This window comes from Sceloporus occidentalis, unplaced genomic scaffold (assembly GCF_023333645.1).
Source record: "Sceloporus occidentalis isolate IW3139 unplaced genomic scaffold, rSceOcc1.0.p SCAF_3, whole genome shotgun sequence".
Classification (NCBI taxonomy): Eukaryota; Metazoa; Chordata; class Lepidosauria; order Squamata; family Phrynosomatidae; genus Sceloporus; species Sceloporus occidentalis.
Window position 1 is genome coordinate 233,569,163 of NW_028316983.1, and position 23,743 is coordinate 233,592,905.

The following is a 23,743-nucleotide window of genomic DNA, read 5'->3' on the forward strand; positions in this document are numbered from 1 at the left end:
AAAAGCTAAAACACTAATATAACTCTCAATTTATGCTTCTTAGTCGTCCTCAAGATGGAGGATATTTTGGCATTCCTCCTGGACAGAAGGTTGAAGTGTAGGACATGTCCTGGAAAAGGAGGACCTCTGGTCAGCCTGCATTTGATGGGTTGAAAGGAAATAAAATTCATTTATTTCATTTTTATGCAGCCTTTCTCATAGAAAGGGACCCAAGACGGCTCACAAATAAAAACATTTGTTATGTATTCAAAAATTATATATATATGTGTGTGTGTGTGTGTGTGTATATATATATATGGATATGATATATATTTGTATTTGTTAATCATATCCCTTGCAGGGAGCATGCATTTCAAACTAAATCACCTTACCAATGCATATATAATGTTATATAATGTTATGCAATTTTATAGCTATTAATCCTATTAATTCTTCTTTGTGAAGGAGAATGACTTGCTCCCAGGTAAATCTGCATTTTAAAAAAACAGCCTTTAGATAGCCAGCCTTAAAGACACTTAACTTCCCAAACCTTACATCCTCAGTATAAATTGCTCAGATCATCAGACTGCATTAATTCTTTCTAATCAAATATTTATTTTATTTTTACTTTTTGCAAATTATCAATACTACGGAATTCTGGGAACTGTAGTTTAGTGAGACATTCAGCCTTCTCTCTTGGAAAGCTCTGGTGCCAAAATAAACTACAATCCCTAGGAAGGATCCCCCTATCAATTAAAGCACGTCTCAAACTGGATTAACTGCGTTTTAGCCCTGCATCCAGGTGTGCCCAGATTGTCTGATCTCTCCAAAAAAGAAATTCTCCATTTGCATTTCCCTTTGCATGCATTGCAACTTTCACAGTTGCAAGAGCTTTCCTAAAAACAGAGGTGAAGTGGGTGCTTGGGTTGGTTGCAATAATAAAACCTTACAGCTTTGGAAACGGAAAGGTGTTGCATTTTTGTTATTAATTTAATTTAATTTTTTAATTGCAGGAAAAATGGCTGCTGCCCCGTGTGAGGCTCGAACTCACGACCTTCAGATTATGAGACTGACGCGCTGCCTACTGCGCTAACGAGGCCCCTGGAAAAAAAGGCTCACTGGGCTTCCTAGCGAACTTGCAAGGCTTTGCAAGGAAGTGAGTTCATTTCTTTGCACAGTCTAGAGAAGGCTCATTCCATTCATCTGCTCTGCATTGCATTGCATTGCATTGCATTTAGTGGGACCCAATTACAGCTTGGCTCTAAATGCAAAGCAAAGGACAGATCAAGGGAACAAGATGGACTTCACTACAGAGACACTACATCTTTATCTATTATTATTATTATTATTATCAACACTGTCCTGGGCCCAGTGCTATTCAACACCTTTATCAATGACTTGGAGGAAGGCGTATAGGGCATGCTTATCAAATTTGCAGGCGACACAACGCAAAATAAAATAGGCACTACAGATCATCAAATATACTAAACATGAATAAAGTATGAACCCAAAGTTCCAAAAGTTTTAGAAAACAAAAAGGGCTTCAATTTGGAATTTCAAGACATCAACCATGGCTTCTGACTCCAACTCCCATCAGCCTGGGCCAACTCAGCCAATGGTAGGGGATGATGGGAGCTGCGACAATACGGAGTGTCTTCCTTTGTTTTTGTCGAATAAAGTAAAGCAGGGAGATTCATCTAAAAACCTGTCAGATGGGAGCTGATCTGATTCAAGCTGTCAGGTAGTTATTTACCTGTCTAGTTAATATTTCCACATGAGCCTTCCCTGGGTAATTGAACAGATTAATTGCTTGCTTATCTGATCCTGAACCAGCCGCAAGCAGATGTTGAGCACAAAACGGCTGTCTCTTAATGTCAAATAACCAAATGGGTCGTCAAATCGGGTGCATTGAACAAAACGGCAGGGAAGAGTACCCTCTTAAGTTTTCACCTGTCAGAGAGTGAAAAGGAAATTGTATGATGAAATCCAAATTGGATGATGCCGAAAGCCTCTGAATATCGTTTCCTCCCCTTTCTTGGGCCCTGGGGAGAAGGTGTAACTTTTTCAGTCAAGCAAACAAATCAGCTTCAATCCTGACTACCACCTGGAGCCTAATTGTGAATGAAGTGTGTCTGCTAAGCTTGTTTATTCTTTTTTCTCCTATTTTTTCCTACCACAATACACCCTCGTAGCAAAATCTAGAGCGGGCAGTTAGCATTTTGCATGGAGGACGTCTCAAATTGGATTAACTGTGTCTTCATTAACTAATTGTGTTCTTGACCATCGAGACTTCTCAACATTGTTCAACCAGGTCCTTGATGTGATGCCCAACCTCCATTCAGCTTGAAACTGGGATCTTTCCCTGCTAAACAAGAGGTACAGCAGATCCTTCCTTCTGCTGCTCCTTCTACTCCCTGTTGAAGAACCATGAGCAGATCGAGACACGTGGGCAAGATCCGAAAGCGACTGGAAGAGGTCAAGAACTTGTCATTCCGACTGGCCAAACTGGATTTCAATCACAATGAAAGTGTCCGGCTAGCCACCGATGCCCTCTTAGACGGTGGCATCCCAGCCTACCTCAAGGCCTTGGAGGATGAGGGAGAAGTGGACTTCCTCTCCACAGTGGAAGCTCAGTACATCAAGAAGAACACAAGGGAACCCTACTATTCGAGTGAGATGCATGCGGATGGAGAAGCTGGGCCCAGACCAAATAATGACGCCAGGTCCCTCCAGTCGGGAACGTATTTTCCTCTCGTCTCGGAGAATAGCGAACCAGCCCTTCTTCACACCTGGAGCACGTCTGAAAAGCCCTACCTGAAAGAGAAGTCAAGCGCCACTGTGTATTTCCAAACAGATAAGAACAGCAACATTAGGGACCTGATACGGCGCTGCATCAACAAGACCTACCAGGTATAAGGATGGGCATTTGGTGAGCAACAGGTAGCAGAGCTGACATTGGGTTTTGGACATGGATATTCAACATGCAGGTGGAGAATAACAGCCTCCACAGTTACCTAGTCCAATAGGACGGAGGGTAGGGATAAAGGATATCTTTATCCCATGTTGCCGAGGGCACTAAAGGTAGTTTTCTGTGGAAATTTGCTTCAGATTATTTTGCTTGTAGATGTATAGCAGCTATGGGCAAAGTACAATCCTGAGGATGCATGCACTCCCAGAAGGCTGGTTTTGCAGCCTCCAAATTTCGTGGTCCATTCTGTGTGTATATGTGTACCTTCAAGTCACCTGTTGATTTATGGTTACCCATGAATGTCATAGGGTTTTCTTAGGCAAGGAATACTCAGAGGTGATTCCTCTGAAATACAACCTACAGTGCCTGGTGTTCATTAGCAGTCATCTATCAAAATACTACTACTACTACTACTACTACTAATAATAATAATAATAATAATAATACACTTTTATTTATATCCCGCCTACTCCGATTAGGACTGAGACAGCTTACAGTAAAACAGTCAAAACATAATAAAATAACAATATACGATAGTCGCAAGTCCTACCCTCCCCCCTTTAAAAGAACAATTAAATCACAATTATATTAAAAATTCATACTAAAAATATTAATTAAAACAAATAAAAACAAATAAACCGGAGGATGGTGTGCGAGAAAATCAATAGGCTACATAATAGTCTACTCAATGGGTGGCTGAACTATTCTGGAAAGGCCTGTCGGAAGAGATCTGTCTTGATGGCTTTCTTGAAGGACTGACCCTACTTATCTTCCAAGATCAGATGGGATCTGGTGCTTTATTTGGCCATTAAAAAACTGGGGAAATTGTCTTTCAGGAAACAGCCTTTCTCTGAGAACCTTAAGGAACTGGAGTTCACTTTTTAAATAGGTTTCAGCCACTCTTCCCCACTGTAATGTTTAATTTTTTAAAACTAGAAGTGGACTTCCTACTAGTTCTGGTTTGCTTTTGTTGTGGGATGTCCTCTTGGCATTTTTGGCAGTCTGTGTAGTACCCAAAGTGTTCTGGGTACAAAAAAAAATTGCTCCCAGATCTGTCAAAGTTGGTGACTCCTGATGTATGGTTTATTCCTCCTCCTCAGGTTAAAATGGGTAGACGCAAAATTTCATTTTTGGTAAAAGTGCTGTTGTTGTGTGCCTCCAAGTCATTTCTGACTTATGATGACCCTATTAAGGGTTTTCTTGGCAAGATTTGTTCAGAGGGCCTTTGCCTTTCTCTGGGTCTGAGAGAGTGTGATGTGCTCAGGCCAGGGTCACCTAGTGGGTTTCCATAGCTGAGTGGGCATTCAAACCCTGGCCTCCAGAATCCAACATTCAAGCCACTACACTATGCTGACTGTCAGGTAAATGTGTACACATTCACAATTAAACTAAATTAACATATTGTCCACATTCATAGATTACACAATTGCACATATTTATTTTTTTTATGAAGGGTCCACACCCCAAAATACAGGATTTTTAAAAAAAATCTTCTTCAGTCCACATAAAAGGAAAAGATTTCCAACCATCAAACAGGGAACATCCCTTATAATAAGGGACACCTGGAAACCCTGTTCAGCTCCCAGTCCAGTTTGCTTTTGTACCTGGAACTAGAGGACTGACACAGTATGGTCCTTTGCCTCAGGCAGCAAAATGTCTTGGGCCATTCCTGCCTCCATCTCTGTGGTTAAGCCAAGTGCTGCCATCCCTGTGGAAGCACTCAGAACTATAATATTAAACTACCTTTCAAGCAGCATGGTGTTGTGGTTTGGGCATTGAGCTAGGACTCTGGAGGACCAGGATTCAAATCCAGCTCAGCCATGGAAACCCACTGGGTGACCTTGGGTGAGTCACAGCCTTTCAGCCCCAGAAAACCCTGTGACAGGTCCATCTTAGAGTCACTGTTAGATGGAAATTATCTGAAAGCACATAACAGCAACAACAAAACCTTTGCAGGCAAAGATGACTGGGTTAAGAAATGTGAGGTTCTTCAAATGACTCTGAATAGCCAGTCCCACTGGCCAACTATTCAGGAGGGATGATGTTTTCACATCCTGGCAATTTATTGCTGCTTGTTCTCTTCCCCTTCATCTCTACCTTTCCAGGTACTAGCCATACTGATGGATGTGTTCACTGATGCTGAGATATTCTGTGATATCTTAGAAGCCGCCAACAAGCGACAGGTGTTTGTTTATCTCCTGCTTGACCACAGCAACCTAAAGCTTTTCACTGAGATGTGTGACAAGCTGCATGTTGCAGAGGGACATTTTAAGGTATGGGGAACCCCTGTTAACATCTTACAGCTTTTTGATTGCAATGTAATGGGCAGTATTAAGTTTGCCTTTTTAAGAACAAAAAATGTTGAACCTTCAAATTGGCAATGTGATTGGGGCAAATGTGTTAAACAAGCAGCTTGAGGCAGAAGGATCCTTCTAAAGCTTTAGAGGCTCTTCAATTGTGCAGCGGGTGCAGGCTATCAAGCAGACCTCAACCTTCACTTCAAGCCCATTGCCTAACACATTTCCTGTTCTCCTCTCAGAAACATGCACTGCCTCCTTTTTTCCTCTTAAAATTGGCTCCCAGACTTAAGACTTGACTTGAAAGTATCTTGCAAGGACTTGAAAGTCATGTTTTTGTGGTTTTTTTGGGCTATGTGGCTAGTTGAGAGTCCACTTGAGACTTAAAGGTAGAGACTTGAGACTTGAGACTTGACTAAAAGACTTGAACTGGGGGTGTTTTAGGATTCAACAAAGAGGTGAGTTGGGAGAAGGATTAAAGAAAAAGATTTGTTGTACTTTTGAAAAACTTGGATTTCTTATAAGCCTGTGGGTAGTCCAATTTGTGTGTGAGATGGGTGCCAGTTTGGCCATGCATGCAACACCACTCACTTCTGAACATCGGAAATGGGGCGAATAATGGGGCTGTTGAGACTTCTCCTCCATATATTTGAAACAACTTCACTTGGTGATGATGAGCAGAGGTTGCAATGGCAGCCAGGAGTGGGAGCCAGGAAAGGTTGCATATCTGTGGGATTTCCAGAATTCCCAGACCAGGAGACAGAGGATGTCTAATGAAAGTCAGGATGATAATTATCAGGATGCAAATTGCACAAGAGAAACTGTACAAGAGAAAAGGCATAGCATGTTGCCAATAATGATGATGATGATGATGATTTATATCCCACTGTCAGTCCTCCAATGGGCTCCTAACAACATATATGTTTACCTTGATAACACCTATTTGAGGTAAGCTAGGATTAAAGACAGTGACTGACATGTCGCAATTCTTTCATAACTCACCAGAACATTTCCGTGAGAAGCGTTACAGGTGAGGTTTACTGTGCCAAATCAGGTCGAAAATTCTCAGGACAAATTCAAGAGAAATTCATCATCTCAGACTGGAGATATGTTCTGTCTGGATCCTACAGGTAATGTAATGTTTTGCTTTCTAAAGCGGTTGTGTTCACACCTGCTCTTTGGTTTAATTCTTCTAACTCCACTGGCTTCCATGTCATTGGAGCAGTGAATCTACTCTGGGTTTGAATCCAGATTTGAAAGGAGCCAGCCAAGGGACTGATCCCCTTATTTCTGAAATAAGTTCAAAATCCAGGATATTTCATTTAGCAGAAAAACCAGAGGTGATTCACCATCCCACTCAGGGTGGAGTGTGCGTGATATCTGCCAATGCAATTCTTACGACATATTCAGGCTGAGAATTAGAGTACTATGGGAAACATGACAAGAGCCCTGCTACATCAGACCCAAAGCCAGTCTAGTCCAACATTTTGTTCCCTCTGGGAAGCTCACCAACAGGCCACAGGCAAGTCACACTTTCTCAAACTCAGAGGATAGCAAAGGTAAAAACCCCTCTGAACAAATCTTACCAAGGAAACCTCATGGATTTAGCGTTAGGATAAGTCAAAACTGAATTGAAGGCATACAACAACATTAAGGCTGCATCCACACTGCAGAAATAATCCAGTTTGATGTCTCTTCAACTGCCATGGCTCAGTGCTTAGGAATCCTGGGAATTGTAGTGTGTTGTGGCACCAGAGCTCTCTGATAGAAAAGGCTAAATGTCTCACCAAACTACAATTCTCAAAATCCTCGAGCATTGAGCCAGGACAGATAAAGTAGTGTTAAACTGCTTTATTTCTGCAGTGTGGATTCAGCCAGTGCTATGGTTTGAATAATCTCAGACTTAGATTTGATGGAAGTTGTTTTGCAAATTTCTTGCATGAACTGAACATTGGCAAGCTTGCAGGGGAACGTGACTGAAAATGGGGTGTATTCTCTGAAACAAAATCTTGGCCATAGTCCAAATAGGTTTCCCCCAAGAAAGTGGCTTTAATGAAACTGGGTTAGCTTTGGGCTGGAGAGATCACCACACCTATTTTTAAAATATACTGAATACACGTTTCATCTTGAAAATGTTGATGGAATTCAGCAATATTTGGCAGCAGCTTCCTGTGTTTTAGCTATTCAAGGTTACGTTTTGCAGAAACTTGAGCTGAAATCTTCCCTCAAGCCTAGGAATGTTGAAAAGGGGAAATGACAGTGAGAAAATATGATGATCAGAAATTTTCCTCTTCTGGTTAAACAAGAACAAAAAAGCTTTCTGTGGGAAAGGGACACAGAAAAAATGTCAAGGCCCCTTGGGAGAGTCCAGCTGTCAAGCTTCTTTTACTTGCAGCGATATAAAGAGAGGGAAAATGGTTGCAGTTTTCTATTCAGTTGCTCAATAAATCCTGCTTCAAGTTGATGGAAACTTGGCATTTCCTAATGCTTATTAAAATTGTGTTTATGAATTATGTTAAACATATTTTTAAACATGATAAGACTGTCTGTATTTAGGATTTTTGTGGGGTTATTTTGCTGTTTCCCATTTCCATCATCATTTTTTATCATTTGTGGGTCATCCACAAGACCACTTGACTACATTAATATTGAGAAAGCATCTTCTAACAGAGCTTCTCTCTGTAAAGACAGTTGTGTCAATGATCCTGGTGTCTGGATTTCCCTGTGCAGAGAACATGAATTTATTGTGATAGGATTTTAATATTATTTTTAGTATATTTATATACTGTTTGTTCAATAAAAATGTAGCAGAGGAGCAAATGCAATGAAAATATTACAAAAGGTCAGACTAAGACAGTAGGTGCTTCCTGCAGAATACCAGTTCTAATTCAGAGCTAAAATATTATTTTAAAGCCCAGGTTGTATGTGCAGTTGACCCTCTACATTTGTGGCTTTGACTTTTGTGGATTTGATTATTCATGGATTTGATTAATATGTTCTCCCTAGGAATCTCTAGGTCTTCCAGTGCAACTCTATGGCCAAGTTCTGCCAGAAGTTGCATTGGAGGGCGAGAGAACACTTTTCTATGCATTTATAAGTCCTCCAGCACAATTCTGTGGTCAGTTTCTGGTGAATGGTGACCATAAGGTTGCACTGGAGGATCGAGAGATACCGAGAGCGGTGTTCTTTCAGGTGAAACTATAAAACTAAAAAATAGTTTCCTATTATTTGCCATTTTTCCACTTTCATTGGGGTCCTGTGTCCCTAATCCCAGGGAATGTGGAGGAGCCCCTGTACATGTTTTAAGTACTTATCTAATGAGAAAAAGCAGTACAGATGTCAAGTGATCTTATCACAGGGGAACATTGTATAAGCTAGGCACCAATCTCAAATGATAATGTTATTGTATCACATGAGCAGGCCAAATGCAGCCCTGCAGATACTGTTGGACTGCAACTCTCAGCATTCACCATTGACTATGTTGCCTAGGCCTGATGGGACTTGAAGTTCAACACCATCCAGATGGCTGTAGCTTGTCCACCCTCTGTTGTATGGGTAGGGTGATATGAAGGTAGGTCCATTTAACTTGAGTGTTGGACTACAACCTTGGAGACCAGGGTTCGAATCTCTGCTCAGCTATGAAAACCCAGTGGCTGGCACTGGGCAAATCACACTCTCTCAGCCTTAGAGGAAGGCCAAGGAAAACTCCCTTTGAATAAATCTTGCCAAGAAAATCCCATGACAGATTTTGCCTTAGGGTCACCATATGACTTGAAATGACATGAAGACACACAACAACAACAGCAAAGCCCAGCACTTCAAAGGCTTTAAAAAGGTCAATACTTGGTTGTTGTGTGCCTTCAAGTCATTTCCCACTTTTGGCAACCCAGAGGTGAAGCTATCATGGGGTTTTTGGGGGTTGAAAATGTGTGACTCATCCAAGGTCACCCAGTGGGTTTCCATGGCCAAGTGGGGAACTGAACCCCGATATCCAGTCATGGTCCAACCCAATGCTCAAACCACTACACTGTGCTGGCTCTCAAGGTCAACATCGGTACTTCAAATTGTGCCTGGAAATGTTTTCCCCTGTGAAGTTGTGAAGATAAAGACTGACCCACCTTTTGTTGTTTTTCATTCACACCTACCCAGCTTCACGTGGTTGTGCGGCCAGGTCCACCGAAACTTCCTCTCCAAGTTTACGGGGCAAGTGGTGGAGCTCTTTGATGAAGAGTTCCGGCATCTCTACGCTTTGTCCAAACCCGTGGCGGAGCTGAGACCTCCTTCACATACCTCTCTTTTCTTGCTCAACAAGAGCACTGCTGCCACCCAAGGCAGCCTCACTAACAGCAGCAACCTAGGAAGCATCCATACGCCCTCTGACCCGTTCAGTTGTCTTTCAAACAACAGTGGTTCTGCAAGTAGACAACCTGTGAGGACTCCGGTTTACAACATCCATCCTATGTCACCATCACCTCTCAACAGGGTCCACTCTTTCCATGGCTACACCACATTTATGACCACCCCACCACCCCACGGCATTCAGGTCAACTACTACCAACGCCAGTATGTTGCCGATTCACCAGCAGTCCTTTACAACAACATTAACATTTACAGGCCGATAAGAATGAGACAAGAGGATATCAACAGAGCACAGATGAACCCTGTCTGGAGGTGTCTTCACAAAGCCAATTTGTTAAGATGACTACAGCTGGTCAGCTAGTTTTATCTTTTGTTGCCCGAACATGAATAGTTTGGTATGAGAGAACTAGACAACATAACAATACAAAACAGAGAGCTAGTGAGTCTTAAAAACATTAAAGAAATGTTTTTAGACCTCATGGCCACTAAAAAGCTTGAGAAACATCACACAAGTGAGTATTTTACAGTCTAGAACAGGAAAACTAAAAAAAAAGAAACAATGTTAAGCAGGTTATGTTATATAATCAATAAGGAAGAACATGTGATTCATGATATTGAGGAATTCATGATATCAAAGTTTTGTCCATCTTTTTTGCTGTTGTTTTCAAACCTTCAAGTAATTTCTGACTTATGGCTACCATAAGGAAAACGTATCATGGGGTTTTCCATCTGGTTTGATGCAAAACAGACTATTCTGTTTCATAAACTAGAAAAAAGGCAATGAACTAGGCCTTAAAACTGCATCAAAATCATTTTAAAGATCTAATTGACACAGGCATGTAACAGGACAAATGAAATCCTCTAATTATAGATATAAAAATTCAGAAAATTTAGCTTGAATTTCTTTTTTAAAATTTTAATAATTTTTTGTTGCAAATGGAGTGACAAAGTCCCTAACTGTAAGGAACATCTTTGGTTTTGACACTTTTTTAGAAGCAGGCAAAAAAAAAAAAAAAAAAAAAAAAAAAAAACAAGAAACTATAAACATTAATAAAAAAACAGAAATTTATTTTGTCTCCTGCTTTTCCATAGTGTCAAGCAGGCATAAAGCATTCATTCCCATTTTTAAAAAAGCTAAAGAAAAGGGTAGCAAGACCAGGAATAATAATAATAATTGTACACTGGTTTACACAAAAGTCTCCCTGTCCCTGTCCAGATGGGCCATTTTGTACATACTCCGTACTTACTAGGGTTGCCTGGGGGCGTCTCTTTTAGACACCTGGAACCCTTATACGTACGGAGTACATATAAAATGGTGGCGCCCTGTTCACATGGGCGCCGCCATTTTGACGTAACGGCCGCGTTACATCCAAACGGCACGGCGCGGCTGTTACGTCTTGACATCACTGAAGGGCACTTGTGCCACCCTTTCAGCGGCGCCAGAAGGATCTCCGTTTTGCAGCTCTTTCTGCCGTGCGTATCGCTGGTGCGGCCTTTAAACAGCCGCGCTAGTGATCCAGAGAGAAAGGGCCCGAGCAACCTCTCTCTCTCTCCGCCGCTGTTGGGGTGTCCTTGGGGCATGAAGCCCCAAGGACACCCCTTTCCAGGCTGCGGGGAAGTGGCCTTTTGCCGCTTCCCCGACGCCAGGAAAAGCAGTGGATTGGGGCTTCTGGGGCTGCCACTGTGGCAGCTTAGGCCCCGATCTGTTGGGGAAAGGGGTGGTCTGTACACCGCCCGTTACATAGGTTTTAGAAATTATTTTGGAGGAGTAAATGTAATGAATAGCTTGTCTTAAACATTTTATTCATTATTCTAAAAGAAAATCTTCTCAGATTCATTTTTTCTCAATTTCCCCCATTTTTTCCAGAAAGAAGGCTTCAGGGGAAAATGCATCTTTTTCTATTTTTTCCTGCCCCCCCCCCAATCCTTCGCATCTCTACCTCAAAATATACCAAGATTTTACCACTTTGATGAGGAATCAAATGAATGTTCATCAATATGAAAAATAAATAAATCCCTAATATACAGACCAGCTATCAAGAAGGAGATTACACTCTAAAACGATTCACATGTTACTTAACCTGAAGACTTTTGCTTTATCTTTTTGTCTAGAATGTGGACTAAAATGAAGAGTGTGGGGGAGGGAAGGATCTTTTGCAAGTATTACTTACATATATATATAAAATTGCTGTTCATATATTCCCATTATTTCAGAATTTGGAAAAATAAAACTTTGCAAAAACCTTTTTTGGCTAATGTGGATTACTTATCACCCCATGACTATGCAGAAGGCCTGGCCTGGAGGTCATGGGCAGTCATATAAAAAGGGATGTACCCCCAAAGTTGCCCTATGTTTTGAAGGGGAATCCTTCCAGGGCAATGAGATTTCATAGGCAGACATGCCCTCACTAACTGGATGCACTTAGGCAAATATACATGAATGAAAATCTTAATCACTCAAAACTCTGTTGGGGCAAAGGGATATTAAGAGAACTATAGGTGGGGAAGAGCTGTAATTATAAAATTCTGGTAAAAATTAGAGGATACAATGATGTCCCCTGGATTCTGTTCCTTTTTCCTCAAATCAGCTCTCTCTCGTGCACCCTAAAGACACACTCTACAAGGCTATGAAACACTGTGGAGCAGTTTTTTGGCATCTTGGAGGGCTGCTGGGGTGGGGAGGAAGGGAAGAAAATCATGATTCTGCTGGCATTACTTACCTTGGATGTTGACCAAGGTAAATAAAAGCGACTGTGTTTCAGTCTCTCATTGCATCGAAATACCTTTTTAATTAAAAGATTTTACAGATATAAATGTGGATGTGGGAATTAGGATTCAGTGAAATGTTCTTTAGAAAACACAGCAATATTTGGTATATTAGGATGGAAGGGAAGCCAAAATCTAGTTTTCCCCTGCCTCTTGAATAGTAATAATAGAAAAACTGTTGTTGTTTTAAAATTTAAATAATTAAAAATGACTTTGAACAAACAAGCAAACCAGTCCATCCATGAGAACTGCTAGAAGAAACAGAACCAATAAAAACATCCACTTATTCTCCCTAATTTTCTGGTATCTGGACTGTTCTGACATGGAAACAGAAGAAATATATCAATATGTTTTCCCCTAATATGGAACAAACTTCAAGCTAAGTACAATAAGGTATACTTTCAGCAAACTATACTATTCAAGAGACACAATAAAAAATGGAAGGTAGACTGTCATTCTTGCTTGAAAGGATTCTTAAAAATAATTTAAATAAATAAATTTATTTTAATAAAAGATCACAACCACACATGTACCAAAGTGACTGACTGAATTATTTTAGCATAATCATATGACCATGATAATCAGTTTTCTGTAATAAACACTTCCTGGGTGAGGGTTACTGTAATTTAAATGAAAAGACGCATTTACTTTACTAGAAACAGAAATCATTTCATCATCTTTCTCAAGGGACAATGGGTTTGGCTGGGAGATCAAAAGCCCAGCCAAAAGAATGCAAGAATGGAAGTTCATCACCCCTTAACCCTGGGCATCTTGCCATTTATAAAAGACCCATTGTGCCAAACACAACAAAAAGAAATGGGCACAAGTCCTAATGAGAGAAATGTTGGTCTTTTGCCAAGGCTTCTAGTCAAAAAAAGTTCCTCCATCCTCCTCAAGGCACTCCGAGGTGAATAGAACAGGCAACATTGGAAAACACAAGCTCAGGCTTAGATCTGATGGAAGTTGCTTCAGGCTTGAAACACTCACAGCCTGGCTACATTTGCCCTGTTAACCACTTCCACAGGAGCTGTTTGGAAAGCCAGGGTGAAAAGAAAAACAGAACATGTCTTAATACAGCCACATTATGTCACATCTGGCACTCCAAGTGAGAGAAGTGTTCTCTGAGTTTTTGGAACCACTTTTTTTCAAATTCCACAGTAGAGGTATTCAACATGGCCATCAAGGCTGAAGCACCCAAGCATTTCACCTCTCCCTGGGCATCCTCCTTCAGCTTTTCTGGAATAAGATCCTCTCCCATCATCTATAAGGAACAGAGGTGAAAGAAGTTAACCACTAAGCCAAATTTTAGATTTCACATTTCTTGTTTTAAAAACAGGAATAACTGAAAGTTCATCTCTGACAACTTCAGTACTAAGAATCAGACAGTAGGTGGTGGGAAAAACTTCTCTTTGCCTGAGATCTTGAAGAGCTGCCACCAGTCACAGCAGGGAAAACCGTGTCAGAAGAGCAAATACTCTGACCTGGTAAAAGGCAGTTTCCTATCTTCTTCCTAGAGATTATGGAAATACTATCCGTGGTGCACAAAGAATAGCACAAACTAATTCCATGTGGCTCTACAGGACTGAAACCAGTGGGTGGAAATCACAGGGAAGCAGATTTTGTTAAACATATAGGCTGGAATCCTGCACTTGGGAAATTATGCTATCCCCCAAAATGCACCTTTTAAGTAATGCAGTCTTCACAAAATGGCCACATGCATATTGTTGCAGAGCAGAGGATCAGCAAAGATGCATCCAGCTAATTTCCTGTAGCTGGATGCACTAGAGAGATGTCAAGTTCTACTTTTTCTAGAAAACAAACATCATCGCTTCACTCACCTCGGTTATCAAGAACAAGACATCTTCCTTTAACTCAAATGATGCCACTTGGTCTTCAATTTCCTGCTGTGCCTTTAAGTTTCTCTCCAGAGCAAAGGAAGATTGGTTCAACTGTATGAGCTGAAACAAGAGCCTAAGGATACAATAAAACAAAGGAAAAACTGAATATACATAGCACAGTCAGGAGAGCTCCATCTGTCAAAGCCAACATAACTTTTTAAAAAGTCAGTTTGGCTTTGATCAGGGCAGGGAATTTCAAAGCAGTTTTTGCAGAATCACTTCCCAGGCTATAAATGGTTTTGATACTCAGACATACATACATACATACGGTTTGCAAGAGGCAGCCAAGCCAGTGCCTAATTTTATATTACAGAGATGAACAATGAGATATACACTGACATAAATGGTCTGGAATAAGTTCCCCTCTCTTTCCCCCACATAATTGGGAAGATGACCTTTGAAGCACTTACTTTTAATTTCCCTTAAACTCAGCTTGTCACTGCATCTGAAGTCAGGATCATGGTGTATCACTAACTGGTTGGATTTGAAACAAAGCAACCTAAAACCATGGGTTTACTGAAGCTTGTTCCAACTCAAAGTGTTGCATTAAACTATAGTTAAAACTGACATGCAAACACAGCCACTTCTTAAAACTGTGGTTTGAAACTGGCTCACAAATTTCAGATTATTAACATAGTTATTTAGGAATAGATGGGCTAGTTAAACCTTTTGGTCATTGGTAACTTTTCTACAAGGTGTCTCCATTAGTCTCTCAAGAGAAAGCTCTTCTTTTCAATTTACATGACAATGCAGATAAAGCTCAGTTCTTTGAAAAATGTACTGGAAAATCTAACATAGTGGTGTTAATATTACTTTTTTCTAAAAAGGGGTTTGCTGGCTAACACAAAAGTACTGAATAGTGTGATAAGTTAACATACTCTCCCAATTCACCAAACTAACACACAACCAAAATGTAACATTTCAGAGTAACAAATAAATATTACTCATGTGGGAACAGGACTACCAGGCCAAACTAGAGCAGACCCACTGAATCAATTGTTGAATGGTCTACTTTATTTGGGACTACAATTTAAATCCAAATCATACATTTTGCTCAGGTTAATTTTTTTTAAAGTAATAATGTTGTCCTTGTTATTGCTTTTAAGAATTATTAATTTTATGGAATTTAAAGGAGCACTGAGGAGTGACATTGGCTTTAATGTTACTGCCAACCTCTGACAAAGCTGTGCAACTAAACATCAATGGCACTGACTTTTACATGACACAACAGGACCACAAGCAGGTATACTGAATTTCCTTTTTTAAAACTCCATAATAATCAGGGAAAGGGCTCCCTGGATTTGATCAGAGCAGAGGTGCCAAAACAATCAACCAACCAAAAAGGTTGATCAAAATGGAAGCTGATGAGCTTTGGTGATTAGAGTACTAGACCAGGACTAGTATGGAAATTATACAGCTCTCCAATTGTTGTTTCAGTGGAGCTCTCAGCAATCCTCGCCAGCAAATCATACTGAGAACTATAGTTCAACAACTTCTGGAGGACTGTATAGTGTCCACTGGCCTATGACCTGGGAGCTGAAGGTTCAAGTTCCCACTGAATCATGAAATTCATTGTGGCTGTATATGCACTGCCGCAATAGTGCAGTTTGACACCACTTTAGCTGCCATGGCTCAAAGCTATGGAATTCTGGAATTTCTAGTTTTGTGAGGGTACATTTGGTCTTCTCTGTCAGAGAGCTCTGGTGCCACAATTAACTACAAATCTCAGGGTTCCACAGGATGGAGCCATGGCAGTTAAAGTGGGTTCTAGCTGCATTAATTTTGCAGTGCAGATGTAGCTCGATAGAGTTTGAGCCAGCCACTCCCTCTAAGATGGAGCACATTATACAGGAATGTTGTGAAGATAAAGTGGGGAAGAGTGGAACCAAGTTTGCTACTTTGAAATCATTAGAGGAAAGGTATAAGTGTGGCTAATAAATAAAAGAAAGGAGTTTTTCTCCCACTGTTTGTTTTAATTTAATAAAACAAAGTGTGGGGAGAGGTGGTCATGAATCAGTTTTACATCTGTTTGTCTTAAGATGATAAACATAGACTATTTGTACAGAAAACTGATACTGTTGTTTACTACCTTGCTCTAATGAAAGCAGCACATGCATATATCCAAATGTCTTGTGAGCCTTCCTGTCCCACAGAATAACACACTGCTCTCTTCAATGCTTGCTGTGCCTCTGATTTTCCAAGGGTCCTTGTAGGTCCTTGTACTGTTTGACATTTTTCACAAGATCCACAGCTGCCATCTGTTTCGGGAGAAAAATGCAAAGATGCATCCTTTCTCTTGCTGTAATTTTTGCAAAGTAGGAAGTTGGCTTCATTTGGTAAAACCTGGAGACAGTGCTTATCTACAGCTGAGCTGCCATGTTGCAAGACATCGGCTTCTGTCATGGATGATGATGCTGGAAATTGCAAAAGGCTCATGTAAGCTTCGGCAAGTGACTTCCAGTGCCTTGGGTGAAAGGGGTGTAATGTAATGAGTTGCTGTAGGCACACAATTATTCTCTCAGTCTGCTTTAGAGTGCAGTAAATGGCAAGCTGCAGGCAAAGGATGGCTGCTATGTGGTCAGTATTTGTTGCTCCATTTCTCTAGAAAGAAGAAAAATCAAGAAAGAATAAAAATAATGCTGTATAGAAGTCTTATAGTCTGGCAAAAACAGCAAGAACAGAAAGCCTTACAGCATTTATAGACCGATACAGGGATGGTCATCAAGAACCAATTTCTATCACCATCTTCTGGGCTGCACCAGCCTCTTCTATCAAAACCTAAAAAAATCATTTCCAGGGCTCCATTCTCACCATTCTCAAAAACAATTCTTGGTTCAAAAGCAAAGTAAAGCATGGGGTCCACAATTTATTTTGGAAAGGAATCCTGCTTCTTGGAGGCTTCTGGAGTTACAATTCTCCCTTGAGTGTGTGTGTGTGAAGGATTGTCAATATAAAGGAGCACTTTGATGGCCACAAAAACAGCCTTGGGGACACCTCTGCACAAACAAATCTATTCTGCCATAAGCCATCCAATGAACTGGATTGTGTCCACAAAAATGTATTCCATAATAAATTTTAGACTATAAGATGCCACAAGGCACTTGGCTGTTTTTGCTGCAACACACTAACATTAAAAAAATCCTCCAGAAAGCCAAGGGCAAAGTCTCTTCTTAACTCCACTCACAAGCATCTTAATAAATTATGAAAATTAACAGGACAAGAGCAAACAACACATCTAACACAATGAAGTCAGTTTCAAATACTGAAGATGACACATGTAGCCATATGGTGAGTTATTCCCAATTCATCTGATTGTTCCCCACTTTCCTATAAATTCTCTTCTCCCTTGTTATATTGGACATAGATCAGGGGTAGGCAACCTTTTTGAGCCGGGGGCCGGGTTGCTGTCCCTCAGACAACTGGGGGGGCCGAAGCCAAAAAACAAATAATAATTTTTTAAAAAATTAAATAAATAAACCGGGACAAATGTAGGACACAAATGTCAAATGGAGGACACTTTTTATAAAAATGGAGGGCACACAAAAAATTGGCTGATTTTTTAAAAAAATGTTAATATAAATGCAAGTTTCGGAGGCTTCTATAGACAATTGCCCCTCTTGCCCGCCGCTTGCCCCCCTTGCCTGCCGCTTGCCCCCCTTGCCTGCCTCCTCCTGATAGGCCAAAGGCCCCACACCCTCACACGAGAGGCCAAAGGCTCTGACGGCAATCGGCTGCAGGACCGGGCAGGGGCCGGTCCCAAGGCCTTGCTGGGCCGCATCCGGCCCGCGGGCCACAGGTTGCCTACCCCTGACATAGATTGTTAAGAAGGTTATTGGAAATGAATATCTGTTTGGATGGGTTATCAGGGGAATACTTATTGGAAGATCAGAACCCACATATCACCAGGCTAATGGACAATTTTCTGGTGGAGGCAACAAGATTATGGCTTAAATTTTAATAACGATCCTGAAGATTTATTGTAAATGTATGTTGTTGTTGTATGCCTAATAAAGGTTGACTGACTGACATAGTGAATGAAAATATTTTTTTCCTGAAAATAATGTAAAGGTAAAAGATTAGTGGTGATGGGGAGAAATGATGACATTTTTAAATAAATTAATTAGCAAAATGGACTTTCCAGCAATCTTATTAAAAAAAGCTACCAACCAGAGTTTCTGTAATCTCCAAGGCTTCCTTGTGTCTTCCCAGATAAGCTAAGCAGCGAGCCTGGCTCTCCAATATGTCTCTTCTCATGGCAAGATTGCTGGGAGGCAACAGCTTGAGGCAGCCAGAATACTCACACAGCGCCTTCTGAAATCAATTTGCATAATGTACTTTAGGGTTTGTTGTTTGTTGCTGTGTGCCTTCAAGTTGTTTCTGACTTATGGCAACCCTAAGGCTAACCTATCATGGGGTTTACTTTCTTCAGAGGGGGTTTGCCAATGCTATCCTCTGAGGCTAAGAGAATGTGATTTGCCAAGGTCACCAAGTGGGTTTACATGGCTAAGCTGCGATTCAAACCTTGGTCTCCAGTCCAATGCTCAAACCATGACACCAAGGTCACTCTACCTGTGAAAAGCTTTACCAAACTATGGTCTGGTTAGGTCATTAAGTGTAAAGCAGGATCAAACTCAAACTCTATGATGGGCAACAAGTACACTGTGCAAAGGTAAAGGACAAGTTCAAGGCTGCAGTGGACCAGGAGGCAGAATATTATGAGGATAAGAAGGGACAGACAACATCAAAAAACAGGGTGCTAAGCAAGCACCAGCATATCCTTTTCCAGTTCACCTTTGGTCATCGACACAGCTTGAATGCTCCCTCATTCTGCTTGCACAAGGAAGGGAAAGAAAGTGCACTCTGCCAACATTTTGTGAGTTGGGTTAAGTCCTAAGGTAGGGCTCTGACTGCTCTCAAAGTATTGGCTCAGTGCTCCTCTTTCAGAATGCCCCCTATAAGAGAAGTGAATGAGCTGCTCACTTGCTCTCTTACTCTGTATCTCTCTTTAGAGGTATGTGGAGTGGAGGGTGTTATGGAGGCAGACTTCAGGAAAGTGCAGGAGAAGCTGGTATGTTTTGCTAAGCAGCTTTGGAAGGCTGCCCCTATTATTATTATTTCTTACCTGACTCTCCCCATGGATTGAGGTGGGGCATGAAAACAATTAAACACACATCAGTTTAAAAGGACAAATAAGATGTGCACATCTTAAAACAATCCCCATTTAAAATCCATCATTTAAAAATCATCTGGATAAGCCTGCTGGAAATATGTGGCAGAAAGGCTTCCCATGCTCCCTAGAGGAGATTTGGGGGGCATTTTTTTCTTTTGCCATTTTTTTTACCTTCAGGAGATCTAGGCTTGTAGCTCATGGGCTGCACTTTGCCCACCCTTGATCTATTCTAGGTGTAGCTCTCATTGAACATGTTGTTGTTGTTGCTGTGTGCCTTGAAATTGTTTTTGACTTATGGTGACCCTAAGGCGAAGCTGTCATGGAGGTTCCTTGGTAAGTTTCATCAGTTTGCCATTGCCATCCTCTGAGGCTGAGAGAGTGTGACTTGCCCAAGGTCACCCAGTGGGTTTCCATGGCCAAGCAGAGATTCGAACCCTGGTCTCCAGAGTCATAGTCCAACGCTCAAACCAGACTGTGCCACAAATCACCTGCTCAGCAACTGACATTATCAACATTTTAAATTTTATACACTGAATTCTATAAAAATTTATCCTAAGGCTTTGAGAAAGAGCAAGAAGAAGAAAAAGAAAGAAAAGGGGGGAAAGCCATTGCAACTTTAAATGGAAAAACTGAGATAACTGTCCTTTGATTTAGGACTGTTTTCAAAAGGTGCACGAAAATCAAAAGTAACTACACCTTCCAATAGTAACAATTGTGCTTAGAGGAAACTATTGCCATTCAGGGGAGCTAGTACCATACCTGAAATTCCTGTCGCTTGTATGCCAAATCTCCTCTGAATTTTTTTATATTGACACTTTCTGCATCATCCTCACTGTTTGTTTCTTCACAAAACCACTGCAGAGAAAAGGGAGAAGAAAAGGTGTTTTTGTTAGTTTGCTTTTGCTTTTGTTGTTTTTAATGAAACAAGTACACAAGTCAAACCTTTGCCTTCCAGGCCTAACTTGGCCAGCAGAGGTTTTCTCTCCATCCTCATGGAATAGCTGCACAATGTCTTCTGGAAGATTATCACTATAATAAACTTTTTTCCCTGTACAATAAAAGCTGCATCTGGAATCACAGACAAGCCACTGGGAAATGAAAACGGAGTAAAACGACATAGTGGCTGCATCCGCAAGGCAGAAATAATCCAGTTTGACACCACTTTAACTGTCATGATTGTAGTAGTTTAATCCTATTTTAAGGTATTGTTTTAGTATGTTTTAAACTGTATTGTGGTTTTCTAATGTTGTGAGCCACCCTGAGTCCCAGCCTTTGTTGTTAGTGCCCTTCTGCCTCTTCTCAGACGATGGGGAGCCAAATGAGGACTGAAGGGTCCACAAGACGGCAAATCCCAGGGTTCCGTTGGACGCAGCAATGGCAAATTGGGATGCAAGTGCTGCTAACGTTTTGTAAGCCGCCTTGAGTCCCTGTACTGGGAGGAAGGTGGGATATAAATCAACATACTAATAACAACTGTGTAGAGTGCAACAGACCTTAGAATATGTCTCCTTCAGCCCCATTTGACATAATCCCAGGACCTGCAGTTTTACATGGCCTTCTATGCCGTGTTTGAATCCCAGGATCCTGTCAGATGGGAGCCAGGGCAGTGGAAAGCGGTGTCAAGCCTGCCACTGCAGAAACAATGCAGTCTGACACCCTTTTAAAGTGCTGGCGGTCCCATCCTATGGAGTCCTGGGATTTGTAGTTTTACAAAGCCTTTAGCCCTTCTCTGAGAAAGCCTTTGCTGCCTCCTCAAACTACAAATCCCAGGATCCTGTCAGATGGAGCCAGGGCAGTTAAAGCAACTGCATCATGGAGTCCGACACGCCGCTTTGTAAGCGCTGCTGCTCCCTTCGACGCGACCCCCGGGATTTGTAGTTTTTGCAAGGCACATCATTCCCTGCCAAAGAGCACCTGCTGCTGGTGCCTCACAGAACTACAAACCCCAGGATCCTGTCAGATGCCTCCCTGGCATTCTGGGTGACCAGATCTCAAGAACACAAAGGAGGACAAAACGGAGGACGGCGGAGGACAAAACGGAGGGCATGGCCACCTATAAACGCTCTGAAAAAACCGACAACACGCCTATAAATATTAAATCCACGCTTCTTAGTCTCAGTGGAGGACATTTGGGACAGAAACGGGGTCTGAAAGAAAGTGGTATCAACTCGTTATCAACCCGGTATTAACCCGTTATCAACCCGCTTTTACCCTGCAGTGCGGATGAAAGTATGGGAAGGAGCCCCCTCCCCAGCCCCGCTCACCTCAGGCTCGCAGCACCGAGCGGAGTAGTCGGTAGGCAGAGAGGAGAGGCCCCTCGGCTCCCGTCCGCCGCCGCCGCCGCCTCCCTCGAAGACGGAGTCCTCAAAATGGGCGCCCAAAGGGAGCTCCTCCATCCTCCTCAGCCTCGGGGCATAGAGTGCGCGGAGGACCTGCGCCTAGAGCGGACCCTTCCGGGTCATAGAGGACAGCGCCGTCACAGGGCTAGAGCGTCCAAAGCAAAAGACGGTTGCCCAGAGACTTACAGGGCTTGGATAGTGAAGACTCACACGTGGCTCCAAACTTCCGAGTTTGAAAGCGCTCTCTGGTCTCCTCCTCCTCCTCCTCTTCTTCTTCTTGCTGCCAACTTCTTTCTTTCAGTCAGTCTCAAAGGTGCTGCAAGAAGATCTTTTGTGCTGTTGATCTACCTTTCTCATTTTAACTTCTGGGTTTTTAAAAAATTAGTTAATAATGTAATATATTATTATTATTATTATACAATATTAATATATTAGATTAAATAATAATTTTATTAGATTTTTAAAAAACAAACAAACCAGAAATTAACACGAGAAAGGCAGATCGACACCACAAAAGATCTAGTTGTTGTTATTATTATTATTATTATTATTATTATTACAATACGCCAGCTGCAACCCTTTCCAGACTGACCTCTCACTCCATTGAAATCATTAGCCCTGTCTCACCCCAATAATTAATTTTAATACGTTTGTTACATTGTTGTTGATTTGTTTTGTTTTGTTTAGGGAGGGAGGGAGGGGGAGGGTTTGAGGATTATTTAATTTTTGGCTTTTATATGTACTATGTATTTTACTGACATTTGTCTGTCATTGTAACCCACCTTGATCTGCAGGGAGAGGCAGGATAGAAATGAACATTAATAGTATTTCATATTGAGGATGCAGCAAACTTGTTTTCTGCTGCTCCAGAGAACAGGACCCGAACAATGGATGCAAGCTCCAGGAAAAGAGATTTCACTTCAACATTAGGAGGGACTTCCTGACAGTAAGGGATGTATGATAGTGAAACACGCTCCTTCCTCGGAGAGTGGTGGAGTCTTCTGCTTTAGAGGCCTTTAAGCAGAGGCTGGATGGCCATCTGTCAATGGGGATGCTTTGACTGAGAGTTCCTGCATGGCAGAATGGGGTTGGACTGGATGGCCCTTGCGGCCTCTTCCAACTCTATGATTCCTCCATTATAACTACATCCCTGCCAAGATGCAGGGAACTACAGGATCAGGAGTACTGCCATCAAGGGTTGCTTAGAAAGCTTGCTGACAGGCACTTGGTTGTCCAGGATATTATTAGCATGTTATTATAGAATACTATTAGAATATCGACAGAGGCGAATCTTTGTTATTGTCGTGTGCCTTCTAATCGTTCCCAGCTTATGGCGACAGCATAATGGGGTTCCTATCTAGTAGGCTCTTTTTACCCACATCTGTTCAAAGGTCGCTTTCATCCAAACACGTTTCCTTACAAGTTCCACTCTATTCAATGGAGCTTATTGCTAACAAACATGTCTAGGATTGGATCCTTGTTTTGTCTCCAAATGCTTTAGGTACCAATGTCACTGAAAATCAGGTTGCATCCTATTAAGCCGTACTCCTGGCAAGCGGCCCATGGAAAAACACCATGAAACTGGCATGGGCATGTGCCTTTGTCAGATGCCAGATTTAATGCCTTCTCCTGCTCAGTGCTATGGCCCCAGAGGAAAGCAGGCTGAGGCTGCGATTCCTAAAGCTGCTTGGTTTCAGAAATCAAATCCTGTCCAAATTAATATTATGGTCTAACTTGAACATGTGGGTCAGAAGAACAGAAACCCAAATTCATTCATGAATCAGTCTGTATCAAGTAATTAATTTGGGAAGGTTTTTTTTTTTTGGGGGGGGAACCATCAAGAGTCCCTGCTGTTAACTGGAAAAATATTTTGTGTACAACCATAGCAGGATGCAGCATGAATACATACATACATAATACACATACTGAAACGTACAGAGAGAAACCTGATTCTTTCATAACATATC

General features: G+C 41.6%; 2 protein-coding genes and 1 non-coding gene across 5 annotated transcripts; 1 reads left to right on the forward strand and 2 right to left on the reverse strand.

The window, feature by feature from the left end:
- Window positions 1-1,005: 1,005 nt before the first annotated feature.
- TRNAM-CAU (transfer RNA methionine (anticodon CAU)) lies at window positions 1,006-1,078 on the reverse strand. The gene has a single exon. It is a non-coding gene; the product is annotated as a tRNA-Met (tRNA).
- A 1,328-nt stretch (window positions 1,079-2,406) lies between these two features.
- LOC149317615 (scaffolding CK1 anchoring protein A-like) lies at window positions 2,407-10,105 on the forward strand. Its single transcript, XM_089518945.1, has 4 exons — window positions 2,407-2,889; window positions 5,053-5,220; window positions 6,250-6,374; window positions 9,394-10,105. Exons 1-4 carry the CDS (start codon window positions 2,407-2,409, stop codon window positions 9,944-9,946), a joined length of 1,329 nt encoding a protein of 442 aa, XP_089375071.1. The 3' UTR covers window positions 9,947-10,105.
- A 1,213-nt stretch (window positions 10,106-11,318) lies between these two features.
- On the reverse strand, window positions 11,319-21,838 carry CUNH8orf76 (chromosome unknown C8orf76 homolog). 3 transcript variants are annotated; one of them, XM_089517905.1, is made up of 6 exons: window positions 21,702-21,838; window positions 20,197-20,292; window positions 18,435-18,575; window positions 16,357-16,868; window positions 14,208-14,340; window positions 11,319-13,630 (listed from the first exon to the last, which is right to left on the reverse strand). In XM_089517905.1, exons 1-6 carry the CDS (start codon window positions 21,831-21,833, stop codon window positions 13,457-13,459), a joined length of 1,188 nt encoding a protein of 395 aa, XP_089374031.1. In that variant the 5' UTR covers window positions 21,834-21,838; the 3' UTR covers window positions 11,319-13,456. The 3 variants fall into 3 exon arrangements, with proteins under 3 accessions (XP_089374031.1, XP_089374030.1, XP_089374033.1); XM_089517904.1 differs by having other exon boundaries at window positions 18,435-18,578; XM_089517907.1 differs by lacking the exon at window positions 18,435-18,575.
- Window positions 21,839-23,743: the final 1,905 nt, after the last annotated feature.